Here is a 14752-nt window from a genome sequence, read left to right as displayed (position 1 = left end):
GTGTGAAATGCGAAAATGTAAAAGTCTGTTGGCATTTGGTTAAATTCAGTTTCATGCAAAGTTGAGAAATGCACATTAAAAGCCTAGAGAGCAGAAAATAAGATGTGATGATGGCAGTGCGTCACTCAGATTCCCAGTATAGGTAGTTTATTGTCTCTGTCCACGTTCACTCTCCAACGCCAAACCAGCAGCCCACAATCACAAAACAGAGAACAAGTTGTTCCTCGTTGTCAGAAAAAAAGGACGTCTAAACAGACTGCTGGTGCTTGTTACTTCCTCTGTCCTCCAGCTGAAGCAGAGCTACTGGTCATTGTAGAGGACAGTTTTAAGACAGTTGTTGAACTACTGCGGCTCTCTGGCTTCATACTCAAAAGGAACTGATTGGAAAACTCAAGTATCTATCTCTGGTCAGCCTGTGGAAGGTATGAATACAAGTCTCAAATTAGCTGGACTTCTATATAAACTGATTTATTTGTAATGTGTAACAGTCAAGACAGAAATCTTTCCAGTAAACTAGTTAAAAGGAGACTGTGTTAGTCGCTAGCTTGTCTAGCTTTCTGGCTATTTAATGCACTATTTTTGGAAATAACTGATTCTGTTAAGCTAATAATGTTGGCACCCATTAGCCTGCCATGACAGGCTCAGCTAAATATATTGCACACTTATTTTGGTTGCATTTTCGACACTTGTCTTTTCTCCATGTTTGTGGATAGCTTGCTCATAATAAGCGTTAGCTCATAAAATGTATTCTTGGTATATTTTTTTTAGTAAACTTGAAGGGGGACTTTGTTAGTTGTTAGCTTTTCTAGTTTTCTGGCTATTTAATGCTCTGTTATGCTAGGTAGGAAGTACAGTCAGCATTTTGTTTTGTACTTTTATTGAAAAAAATATTTTCCATCAAGTTACTGTGACCAAACTGTGAAATGGTGAATTTGCAACATTTATTACTACTGTCTTTGTTAGCAGACATTTTCTTGTGGTTTTTATTATTTCTTTAGTGTAGAATGGTCCATATTTCTGTCTATAACCCAGTCTGTTAAGCTAACAATGTTAGCATCCATTAGCCTGCCATGACACTGTATGCAATATATGTTGGCTACATTTTCAACACTTGTCTTTTTGCCATAGTTCTGTATAGTTTTGGTGATCATATGGCTGTAAAATTTAGTTTTTGCAGTTTTCTCTCCAGTAAACTTCTTGAACGTGGACTAGTTGCTGGCTTGTCTAGCTTTGTGGCTATATAATACTCTATTATGCTAGGTGGGAAGTAGTCGGCATTTTGTTTAGTTCTTTAATTTAAAACTTATTGTATGTCAAGTTACTGGAACCAAAGTGTGAAACTGGTGAGTTTACATTTGTTTCTACTCTTTTTGATAGCAAGCATTTTCCTGTGGTCATTTGTACTATTTATTTACCTACAGTGGTTCATATTTCTATAACTGATTGTTAGGCTAGTAATGTTAGCACCCATTAGCATTCATTAGCTAAGTCTGTCATGACACAGCATGTAATATATTTTAGGTAAATTTTTAACATTATTGTCTTTTCTTTATATTTGTGTATAGTTGTGTTCATATTTAACATTAACTCATTAAAATATAGCTTTTGTAGTTTTCTTCCTAGTAAAGTTTTTGAGGTGGGACTTTACTTGTTGCTAGCTTGTCTAGCTTTCTGTTGTGCTTGGTGGGAAGAAGTAAGCATTTTTTGGAAAGCTCATTTTCTGTCAAGTTATTGTGACCAAATTATAAAACAAGTGAATTTCCAACACAAGTTACTACTGTCTTTATAAGCATACATTTGCAAGTGCTTTTTTTGTCATTATTTTTAATGTACAATGGGCCATCTATAAATAGTTGCTAATAATGTTAGCTCCCATTAGCTAAGCATGCCATTACACTGCATGCAATATATTTTGGTTCCATTTTCAAAACTATCCTTTCTCTTAATTTGTGTGTGCTTTTGTTTATAATTTGGGAGTACAAATGTAGTTTTTGTAATTGTCTTATCTAAAAGACTTTAAAAAAAAAAATAGAAGAAAAGGCTACTTATTCACTGCTAACGTCATCCTAGCTAAGTCACAGTTAGCGTGAACATCAAAAAGACAGCTTTTCTTTCCTCGTCGGCCAAAGTTAAAAGGCCACTGTTGCTTTGAGTGGCTTTTCACTTGCTTTTTTTTTAGCAATGAAAACAGCCACAAATAAAAATTTCCCCAGGCATTTAGGCTACTTAAATTAGTTAAAAAAGGAAATAATGTCCGGTTGATAATGGGGTTTTCAATAGGGGCTCTGTTCACTCAGTTTATGAAAACAAGTGAGAAACACTCACATGGTTTGCAAGTCATACGGTTCACACACTCAGAACATTTACACACAGGAATAAACACCAGCCTTGCCACCTGGCCTTCGACTCCTCATTGTTTACAGGGTGTACGCATGATGATTAAAGGCATCTCTTTGTTCATAAAGCGCTCTACAAGTAGCTTAACTGCTTCCTGTCAAACATGAATGGAGAGGCAGCCCGCGTTAATTCCCGTCTCGGTGAATGACTAACAGTGAGTGTTGGGTTATAAACAGTGACTGGTGCTGTGGGCATTTCCTACGCCTTTGCCTCGTGTGCTGTGTTTTTGGGGTTTTTCTTCAAACGATGCCACCACTGAATTGAATTTGAAAGTTAAATGCCAGCGGCCCTGTAAATGGATTTAGAGATGTTATTGGCTTAGTCATACGTGTGGTAGCAAACACATGTGAGCCATCATGTGAAAAGTCAAGGAAATGTGTGCTGGTGTGCTACAGTACAGTATGTACCATGTGCTCCTACTTTTCTCTCCTTGGTTATCTCTTTCTCTCCGTCTGCCTCTATCTGAATGCATCCTCTCACACACATTATTACATTAAGGCATGGATTAAAAAATTCCAGTAAGACGCTGGTCTCATTCCTCTTCTAACTGTGTTAACAGTCTGTCTGTCATCTTGTCTGCTCTCTCCTCAGTCTCACAGCACGATATGCAAGTCCTCCGGGCCACAGTGGAATAGGGTCACCACAGAAGAAAAACACAAGGTAAATATGGCAAACACTTGATCTGCCTGCTTTTCACTGCTTTATCTGATTTTCACACTCTGTGTTTTTTAAAGTTATATATGCAGAGAATGCATTGATTTAAGTGCTTTTTGCATGACTGTGCCATCACATATTTGTCCATTTTACTTGTGTGTGTACTCGTGTCTCTGTGATACTGTATTACCACCTTAGGGAGGTCAAAGGTCAGGGTCAGCTAGAGAGCAGCTGTTGGGGATTCAGTGTTTTGTTCAAGGATACTTTAGCAGGGTGTAGATGTGCCTCATGTGGTCTTGTACAAGTATGTCACAGTGGAAAAAAGGTCTCTCTTAATGTGGCGAATATCAGTAGTAGGTAGATAGATGGTGCCAATGGGAGATTTTGTGCATTCAAACAATCCCCATCTAGGGAGGACCCAATTTATTGTGCACATCCTCCAAATTTTTCAGTTTATAAAAAAAAGTGTTTCTTGTACGTCTTGCCCTTTTTTTTGTATATTAATAACTTTGCTCAAGTTACTTTTATTGACAAATAGAATGGGCAGCTATGTTTGGGGTCCAACTTGCATGTCGTTGCCATGTAATAGCATACTTGGAAAACGGCCAAATTCAGTTACCCCCCCCCCTCCAGATTAAGTTAAATGCTTCAATCCCAGCCATTAAATCAATGAGTATAATCCAATAGTGCACTTACACATGTAGTTTGTATCACTGAACATTTTGAAATGTTCAGCCACATTGTACTGCCAATGAAGCTAAATTAAGAAAATATTTGAATTGCAGATGCAGAATATAAAATGCAACATTTCATATTAAACATTTGCCATTTTACACATTAGCTTCATGGAACTTTACCGTCATTACATCTTAGTTTTGGGTTTTTTTCACATATTCAATGAAACTTTGTGCTTCAGACACATGATAATTATATCTAATTTAAGTGTTCAGATGAGTGCTGAATATTTATACTCTATACTCCTATGCTAAAAGTACTACTGTTATGCAAATTGACTAGAGTAAAAGTGAACGAGTTCACAGGTAATAAATTACATAAAGTACTGGTTACTTTCCTATTTAATTCTTTTTTTGGGATGCAGGTCATTGCAAAATGTTGATAAAACTTTTTTCTTGTCTTTTTTTCAAATAAAGTAAAGCAAGTAGGCTAATAAAACAAATAAGGCTAGCCTGTGTAATAAGCAATCTCCCGATCTTTCTATCTCTTTCTCTCTACCTCTCTTTTACTTATAATAACATCAGAGATAAACATTACACATCAACTACTAACATAGCTTATATTAGGTAGCTAACTCCATTTTCACCCGCAGTTTGTACAGCTTACTTCAGTGTGCTTGAGGAGGTTAGATGAGGAGTTCATCATGTAACTGCTGTCTTTTGTTTTTTTTAGATTTTGTTATAAAAAGCATGTCCAGATGTGGTCAGAGATTGTTAGTTCTTGTTTTGGGTTTTGCTCTGTCATCATTGCTTTGTGGTCAAAGGACAGGTGGTGCTTCTGTTTCTTCCACTCAGCGAGCAAATGATGATTACATTTAGAGCTGACTAGTAATGAAGGTATAACTGGCAAATGTTGGGAAGTAAAAAGTAGATTACTGGCTCAAAAATATATTCAAGTAAGGAGCAGAAGTACATTTTATAACAAGGAACATGAGAAGTACTTGTTCATTTTGTCTTGGGCACATAGTGCATATGGTGCATTGCAAGTACTGTATATACATGGCATAATATAAGACAGCACATTATTGGTCAACAATAGACAACACATAACGTAAAAGATAACACGTACCAAGGCAAAATAAAAATAGTGGCAATACTAATAAAATAGGAAGATACAGTTAATATCGCACTTGCCCTCATGATAAAATAACAGAGTAACAGTATAAAAATGTCCATAAATGGAATTGAGGAGGTGCATTTTAGCGTGAGTCACACTACCCACATATGCTAAATATTCATTCTAATATAAAAATAAATATTAATTCTATATTAACATAAATATTCAGCATGTTGCCTTTCATAGGTGATTCAGCCTAATTAAACATGCCTGTTCTTCTAATTGATGTCAAGGCTAGTGCCGTCAAATAGGCACATGTGTAATTGTGAAAGTGCTTGTACATAATTTGCCTACAAACCAGTCTGCAAGTAAGCAAATGTTGAGTGATCAGTGAATAATTACAGTTAATTTACAGTGTCTAATTTGAATTGATTCACATTAAAACTAAGATTAAGTTTCATTAACACTTTGCAAGATGCAAGACGAAGCCATTATGGCTGTATACATTAAGGAAAGACAGCACAGTCACACATGACTGGGCTGACCTGTGACTGTTGGGGAGTTCAGTGCATTAAAACTTCAGTAAGTCTTTTGCCCCCAAAAGGTTGCCAGAGTCACAGAAAGGGACATTGGGGATTGGTGCAAAGTCTTAACACAAGCAGTTTACTAGCACCTAAACTCTGTAAATCTCTGTCCTCAGTCCAGCGCTTTTACTACTTGAGAAGTGCTGTTCTGTGTGAAGTGTCCTTTGGGAATAGCCCTTGTACATATCCTGGCAAAGAAGCTGCTGCTAAATAAGCTAGCAGACGTTATAATGACACTCTTTGTGTTGCCAGGCTCTGGGCTGTAGCCAGCAGTCGGGGAACCACAGATTTCTCTCGTGGTGTCATGTGTGAGCTGGTAAACTTATCAAACACACTGACCTTCCTACTGTCACCATTAGCATGAGCATTTAGGCGCTCACACTCATGGTCACATATGCACCAGCATGGGTACACACATATCAGACATATTAATGTATATGAGCAGTTATATCCATATGAGACATTCAACCACCAACATACCCACATATTCTGCATGTACACACCCCAGAGTCCAGTTGTCTGATGCTTGCAGCATTTGTTCCAGCGCTGAGGCAGTGGGAAACAGCATGTTGGCAAATAATTCCTCTCCAGCCGCCACTGAGCAATGGCAAAAATGCTGTAGCCAGCAGCTCCAGCCCTATGGGTGGTAATCTGCCCTCTCACATCACTGACAACAAGCCTCACCGCTGCTGCTTTGCAGAAATAAATCTTTCTCCCACACACATACATGAAGATACACACACACATACACACAAAACACAAGCAGAACCTGTATTGGAGGTCAGTGAGCGGTGATTCCTCTGTTTCCATCTGATTTTCATTAATACAAGCGTGATTACCACATTTAATTGCTTTCTTGCCGCATGAGAAGTTATTTTTAATCCCCATGAATTGTCTCCCTAAAGCAAGAAAGTTTTAGCAGTTTCTAAATTGGGAAAACAATTGATGTCTCTCTCACATACTGTGCTGAACGTGGTGAGGAGCGTTCCCCTCAAGGTGCTGGAGTTTTAGTGTTTCTTCGGCTCTTTATGAGACGTTCTGCTCGTTAGCCAGAGCTGAAGGAACTAGCACAGCAACAACTGCACTTTTCACTCGCAGTCACTCATATAGGTTGTTTCTATTGTTGTTAATGAGCAGAAACATACCCGGTGTGTTGCATTTTTGTATTTGGTGTGTTTAGAGTCATGTATCCAGTTGGATATTATTTATGGCTTTTGGTGGTTATTCTCTTTCAAACCTGAGTAAATCAGCTTGATTTCTTTCAAAAACCTGAAAAGAAGGCAATGAGCAACAAAAAAGAAATGGCCCAGAAAGTAGCAAGAAATTAGTAAAAAGTTACAAGAAAATAACATGAAAATAAGCACTAATAAATAAATCACCTTAAAGTCTAAAGAGCACTGGTGTTTCTTGGGTGCCAATATCCAACTTCTCAAGCATTTCTACTCTTCAGAATGGGTTGCTTCCTCCTGTTGGCACTCTTTTCTTTCTGTCTGATGTACTGTTTGTGGTTCTGTTTTATGAGGGCACCTGACCAAAGCTCAGCTACAAGTTATCTGAGTAAACTGGCCTGTTGTCAACACACCCGAACACTGCAAAGTGCTTTTACTTCCCTTGGGGTCACCTGTGCACAGCATCTTTGCATCTGATACAGAGCTGTTGTCTGTACTGATGGGCTGTATTATGCCATTAACCTTGTGGTAAAGTGTGGCCTCTGGCGAGGTGCCATACAATTTTTCTGTAAAGCTGCATGGTCCGCTCTTAGCTGTGGTCATTTGATTCTGCAGCAAAGTGAGCCCAAACTAAAAGTTGGGGATAGTTTAACCTTAAATGGCGATTTGCATCCAGAGAGTACCGCCAACCAATCAGTAAGCAGAATTTTGGGCCCCCCTTTGACAAGGTAGCTTTGTTTACATGAATTTCTTCCTGTATGAAACACACAAACATGCCTCTTAGCTGCAGAATAGTGTAATTATTGCAGTGTGCCACAATTTGCTGCTGTTTTCAATGGAAATATAAACTTGGACTCCTTAACTACAAATTATCTAGATGCTACACCGTATATACTTTTTGACCATTTTTGATTGTTCGCCATGCAGATTTTGACTTTTGAACATATTTTCCACAGGTCTAGGCAGCTATTGATTTACATTAAATTTTGTACAACCTCAATTAGAAAACTCTTGACACTCACTCAGGTGGTGCTGTCCATCACAGTACACATCAAGTCTACAGTCATTTTTGTCAATGTTTCAAGAGTCACTTTTGATAAAGTACAGAAGTGAATGCAAATCAAGGGCTGCCTGCAACAATAGAAAAATACATTTAAATTTCTTGCACAAAGATTGTTTAGAAAATGGATATCTACAATGTAAAATGTATGTTTATTATTCTGAATGGGCTGAATTACTGCTAAGTTCCTTAAAGTTCACCATCTTTGCAGCGGGGGTGGAGGGGGTGGGGTTGACAGCTTGCTGACCACCTGCTAGCTCGTGGTATCTTCCTACCATTTTAATGAGCCTGAGGTGGCTTTGCCCTGAAGGTATATTCCAGACTGGCTGGACCAGATAACCCGCACCCAGGCGAACTGAGGACGTGGTGTAGTAGTTGGCATAATCATTGGCAAAACCTTGGCAGGGGGGATTGAATCGTAAGCGCTCTCCCCTCTGCAGGAACTATTGTCGATAGCTGCTGACTGACAGGCTGAATAATGTGTTTGACCGTTCCACTCTTCTTCCTACCATCCTCTCTGTGTCTGATACACATCCCAAAGTCTGTCCCGAAACAAATCATTGTCCAGAATTTACATCACATTTCCCTCTCGAGCTCCATTTTGCTGATGCATTATCAAACATGTATTTTGGAAGATGAAAGAATCTTATGATAAAAGGGACTACCTCTGATTTCCATTTGAATTGCCTCAATCTCCCCCTCATTTCCCCACTGTTTATCTCTCATTTTCTCTTGTCTGAGTTTGCAGCTACACTATTATTTTTTTCTCTGATTCTCTCCTATCTGCATCCATTTCACTCCCGTTCTCTTGATTCTCTCTTTTGTTCTTTTTCATGTCTTCTTAGTTTCTTTTTCTTTTAATTGTTTGGTCTCTCACTCTTCTGTTCTTTCCATTGTTGCTTGTACCTGTGGGAGCTAAAGGCCCTGTAGCTACTGTTAATAGTGCGTGTGTATGTGTTTAGGAGTCGTTGAGGTGCTTTTATTTCAGTTTTATTGTGAGATATTTCATTCGAAAATCAGAATTTCATTTTATATATAGGTCCTGTCATTCCTACATCCTCTCTTTGGAGTTTCTACTCTACTAGTCCATCTCACCTCTGCAGTTTCAGTGCGACCACAGCATATCTGCTCTTAGCCTGGGTTGGCATCTCTAAGCAGTGTAAAGTCTGCTGGTGTTGCCTCTGTAGATGTCGGATGTTTTAGGATCTGAGGCATTTAGAGGAACTGAATGTACTGTAGGCACTGGCACATTTGCTGCTTCCCGATGTCAGTTTTATTTTGCACTTGAGCACATTTCATTTTTGCACAACTGCCTGTACGAAACAATGTTTGCATTGTTCAGCACATGGACCGACTTATTAGGCAGTTTTTCTCTGACGACACGCTGTGCAGGTTGCTTAATCGCTGAGCCACAATGTTCTATTTTTCAAGGGAGACACCCAAAGGAAACTTGAATTGTTGCATTTATGTGTAGTGCTGTTCAACTCCCTCTGCTGCAATAGTAGGAGTGCTGAATTTTTAATTGCATGCTTTCTGTGTTTCTGGTTGCATCAGAAAATGCAGCGGATGGTTAGTTTGATAAGTCCCGCAGCTTAGAGTATAATTTGCTTCACTGACATCAGTAAGTGGAGCTGCCGTCCTCTGCAAATGATGAACTAGGAGCATTAGCTTGGCCAGGTGATAAATGTCCCTTATCCAGTGTTGTTTAGTATGGGAAAACAGTGCTTTTTCATGTGCCAAATGTAATAATAATAATAAACAGAATTTCAAAAAAAAGAATACTTGAACTTTTAATGAAAAGGATCTGTAAACTGTGGATTGTGCAAAACTCTATCTAAAGCATTCCACAGAGACAGTAGAGAGCAAGCAGCAGTGTGTGTAGCAGATTTTTTTAATGACTATCTCTCCTTGTGTTTGGACTCGTTTTGGTATGTAATCAATTCCAGATCCAATGATGAGTGCTAGGCCAAAAGGCAGATCACTAGCTTTTAATCCTGCTACATTACTGACCCACATTTTAATGGAGACTTGGCAAATGAAAGACCAAGTATTGCTCTCTTCCTAAACCAGATATCACTATTGATTTGGTCACTCAGTAGACTTGCTTATCCAGGATGTCTGCAGGTCTTAACAAGTCTTAAAATGCCTTTAATTGAGTTTTAAAAATGTTCATCTGTAAAACTTAGTAGTTTTAAATTTGAAGATGTGTGATTTCAATTACTTCAATTTTTTATCTAATTTTATTTATGCATCTTTTCATTTCTTTTTGTTAAAATGAGCCAAGCTCTTCTGCTTAAAAGTCATCATTGCTGATGTTACCTCATATCGTCTTTTTTGTTTTATACTTGCACTTACCTGATGGCAAAATATAATGTTACTTGATTCGCTCGAATGACCACATTACTGAGTCAAGCCAACCTGCTGCAAAATGTCCCTGAACATGACCACAAAGAGACACAAAAAGACCATAAAGAGATGCAAAGGTTCTGCAAAGAGACACAAAATGACCAAAAAAGACACAAAATTACCTCAATGAGGCACAAGCGACTACAGAGAGACTCAACAAAAAGAGATACAAAGTTACCTCGTACAAAGTTACCAACTACAAAGAGACACAAAATAAAAAACAACCAAAAAAGACACAAAGTACTGTAACCTCATGAAGACACAAAATACACGCAAAACTATCACAGAAACACAAAAAGATGCATAACAACTACAAAGACTCAAAAAAAAAAGTATATACAACAAAAAAGCGACGCAAAATTACCTCAAAGTCTGTGTGTGTGGCACTGGTACAGGAGTGGTGGTGGGGCCTTTTTTATATCTGTGCTCAACGTCTCATAGTCTGCCCATGCTAAAAAGGCATTACATTTCCCATAGACACCCTGTTATCAGTTGCAGGTTGTTGCATTTAAAGCCCCCTTACATATAGAATCAGTTTGACACAATACAGTTGCCCTGACTTGCTCTTGTGGTGTTTAATAGTGTCGAAGAAAAAGCAGACACTTTGTGTATTCCAGATGAAGTTCATCATTAACTACTTTTACATGCCAAAGGAATAAAACAGCACTGCAGGCATCGTAGAGAGATATTTCTAATAATGACGTTTTTAATCAAAGCTTCATGTAGATCGCCCTTTTCTGTTTATTTAGTTTTATGATGTCGAGGCATTAAAGGCAAAATGGAACATATGAAATATGTTTTTTCCCGCTGGGGGTTTTGACCACTTCATGATTCTACCCTTTAAAAGATTTTCCCCACCGACATCTCGACTCCATCTGCGATACAGACGCAAGTGACATACTCAGCGTAGCGAATCGATTAGCTCTGTTAAAGGACATCACGACAGCTTTCAGGCAGGGAGACAGAAAGACACCAAGTTGTTAGAATCTACTCAAAGCTTTTTTTCTTTTTTTCCCCTATTAAAATCGACAAAGACAGAGCTGAATGAAAACACCCACGACCCTGTGATGCAAGCGAGGTCTTCAATGAATGTCCTTTTTCAGCATTACGTACCTTCACTCCCACCTCGTTCCCTGCACTCTGTCAGCTGTGAGACGCTGTGATCTTTTCATGCTGCTTCTTGTCTTTTCATCTCTTTTTGGACATGCTTTTCGATTTAGTTACAACATACAAACAAGCAATCAAAAAGATTGTGATCGAGAAAAATGTGTGTAACCAAGCCAGGTATAGATCCCTGAACTGTGATGTAAAAAAAAAAAAAAAAAGCATCTTAGAATCTGTTAATAAAAATCACATCAAGCAATAATACTAAAGATTAATGATACAAAGTGGATCCAAGTTATCATAAATCTTGTTATGATCCCTTAGCCAGATGCCAAATCTGTTTTTGAAATAACTTACTAACAAACAGATGGGTGATAGCATCTGGCAAAGTGCATAAAAAGTAATGTAAAGTTATTGTACAATAACAACAGGTTTTGATGAGATAATTCTTTGAGCGTCCTCCTGGGAGTCGTGAAAATCCTCCAGCTGCAGCGCAGCAAATCAACATTTGACACCGACAGCTCTGACACTGTCGAGAGCAAAAAAGATTATGCAAAAGTGTGTAGAGAGACTGACTGAAACACAAACCTCCTTGGTAGGTGTGTGAGCCTTTGTTTCTTTCTACAGTGGCAGTAGAGGTACAGAAATGAAAAGTGACTACACATGAAGGAGAATGAGAAACAATAAAGAGCCGAGATGTGTCTTTTTCATTTTTCCTCTAATAATGTGTGCAGATCTTAATCAACCTCTCACAAAACAAACTTTTCTTTCTTTCTATATTCTGTCACATAGTTTCACCAAAAGTTGCCTCTTTCTTTCATCCTTCTCTCTCAACCCATGAGGGAACACACATTCTATCTTACAGCACTCTCTTGATCTCTCTTCATCCTACACACTGACACACACTGAGCCCAGGGTCAGTATTTATGACACAATGGAAGGACTCTTTCAACTTATAGTGAGTCCGCCTTCTTTTGCCTTACTTTCTGTGCTGTGCAGTAAAGTCCATGCAGCACAGCTCAAGGCCTGGCTTATGGTCTTTTATCTGTCTTTTTGAGTCTGAGTGAGACTTGATTTCACTCCCGGCAGGGTCTCTCTCCATCCAGCACTCTTTTTAAGTCACTCTTAAGACAATACTCACATGTCCACATGTGCATTGAAGGAGTCAGGGTATAGTCACATATGAGCGAATGCTGGCAAGTGTTCATCACCTGCTTGGCAATATTCATGCTGAATGTAACAGCTGTATGTGTTAGCTAGCTTGTAAACCCAGTGAACAAGATCCTCAGGCCTCAGACCTCTCTGATTACTCTGTTTCCAATGTTATTTCTACTTTCATGAGAAGCTTTTGAAAGATTTCTTCATATGGTTTCCTACGATGGGCAGACTACTGCAAGTGTCAACATTAAGCAGCCTGCACTGCTAAATGTAGCTACCTGCTAACAACAGGGAAAGATTTGATGTTGGTTGCTGATGTTTTTAATCTTTAGGGACTGTTTGGCAAACTGCAGGTTTTGATCCCACAGCCATCAAAGCATAAAACATAATAATAATAATAAACTTAGCATGTAGTAAATTGGAAATAATTCCTTTTTGTGTTTTTTTTTCCACAGTGGCATCATGACACAAACCTGGCATTTAAAAAATTAATGAACATTTGATGATTAGGACTGATGTTTGTTAAAAAATAAACGTAATGAAAGCAGAAAATCATATTAATGTAAAATTTTGTGTATTTTTAATAGCCTGATTTTGAAAAGTGCATTATGTGTACAGAGCAGTATGATTGTGACTATTTTACACTGCACCAAAAAAGCCCAAAACTCAATGTTGCTGCTAATCATTGACATATCTTTGTCTGCGATAATCAAAAATAAAATTCTACTTAGCACGTAGTATATTGAAAATAATTCAGTGTGTGTGTGTGTGTGTGTGTGTGTGTGTCTGTGAGGTTTCATCTATAAACCTGGTGCAGTGTTTTTTGAACATTAAAGCACGTCAACATGTTCTCGTAGAAACCCAAACTACAATCTTGTACCTGAAAAGGAGGATAATGGGTCTCCTTTAAAGCATGGGCATTTCTCAGCATAGAAATAAATGTGCATTTATTTATTTAGTACCTGTCTGAGAAAAGCTGCTCTGAAGGGAGAGATAAGTTAAATCTGAGGTTGGTGCAGACAAAGACTTATAATGTTTCTGGTTAAGTAATAATGTCATGTAGACATATTTCTGCCCCCAGAGGAGCTCTGCCTCAAGGCAAGTTTTCTACAGAGCTAAAAGTCCAATATGTTATCTTAACTTCTAAACTGTCTCTCTTCCATCGACTCCTGCAGGTTACCAGGCCCCTCCAGAGTACCTGCTGCAGGCAGCGGGGCCTCCAGGAGCCCGGGCTTATCCAACCTCAACCGTCGCAGCCAGAGCTTCAACAGCATCGACAAGAGCAAGCCTCTTCAGTATGCCAGTGGCAACGACAGAGGTAAGGACGGAGTATTACTAGTCTTGCAATACACACTGTGACACCAGCCCCAGAATGGGAGTGGTAGAAGCCGATGGGAAGAAGTGACATGCTCCATCCTGACCACTTGGTGGCACCACTGACTCAGACAGATGAGGCTGCAGAGAAGCTCTCACTTCACCAGTCCTCACCAGTCTGCTGAATCATGCCCAGTCCTTTTATTCCGAGAGTTATTATAGATGCCATTAAGTGGAGGCGGCGACACATTTTCACAGCATGGCAAGAACCATTTGAGAGATGACCAAAGGGGCACATTCAGGCAGCCGCTCTGTCAAGCATGATGAAGCTAATTGGAGCGATTATATTTTTGAAAAAAGAGTCTCACAGTGGAGCGAGAGTGTGCAGTGTATTTAACACAAAATTGATTATTCACAAATAAATAGTTGTTTTAACAGCTTCTTTTCGTTGTGAAGAGTAAATATGTCTGCTCACAATGCTTTAATTACTTTGCTGTTGGCTCACCAACTGTATTTATAATAGCTTTAAGATTTCCTTTTGGCTCATTCAGAAGATTTATCATGACTTATTGGCTCACACAATGATAATAATTAAAACCTCTCCCATTGCTCACAGTCATTTTGATAATTAAAACCATTCTTGACAAGTTTATGACATTGTAATGACAAACCTTTCGCTTTGGCTGGCAATATATGTCATATTTATAAAATGTTTTCTGAGCTCTTGCTTTGGATCTTAAAGCACTGCCCAGTCACTGAGGGAAAACACTGCAGGATTCAGTCTGTAGAGTTGCAGGAGGATCAGTAGGAGGTGATGGAGGTGGAGGAGAGATGCAGTGAGTGGCAGCAGTGGCAGTTAAAAAAAAAGCCTGCTGCAGTTTCTCATTTTGATTCTGTCTTTCTCTCATGCTTTCAGTCCTAAAAGTTTGCACAGAATGTGCACTCAAATGTTCAATTTCTTTATAAAACTCAAAGAAGGAACAAGGGATACCATGGTGAGAAATGATGGAAATCAGAGGATGGACAGGAAGTGTGTGCTAAAAGGGATTGTTGCTGAAAGAAGCAGGAATTATAAAACCAGTCGTATTGTGCTTTAGCTTAAAAAACATTTGTTT

The 14752-nt window shown here is 38.7% G+C and overlaps 1 protein-coding gene across 1 annotated transcript in view; it reads left to right on the top strand.

Moving 5' to 3' along the window:
* Window positions 1-14752, top strand: part of nav3 (neuron navigator 3) — a 251822-nt gene that overhangs the window by 118130 nt on the left and 118940 nt on the right. The window contains exons 6-7 of the mRNA XM_042511574.1: window positions 2989-3057; window positions 13499-13641. Of these exons, the coding sequence (XP_042367508.1) occupies window positions 2989-3057; window positions 13499-13641 (212 nt within the window). The remainder of the gene's footprint in view (window positions 1-2988; window positions 3058-13498; window positions 13642-14752) is intronic.

Source organism: Plectropomus leopardus, chromosome 22, assembly GCF_008729295.1.
Source record: "Plectropomus leopardus isolate mb chromosome 22, YSFRI_Pleo_2.0, whole genome shotgun sequence".
NCBI lineage: Eukaryota > Metazoa > Chordata > Actinopteri > Perciformes > Serranidae > Plectropomus > Plectropomus leopardus.
The sequence above is the reverse complement of the archived record's forward strand: the minus strand, read 5'-3'. Positions and strand labels throughout refer to the sequence as shown.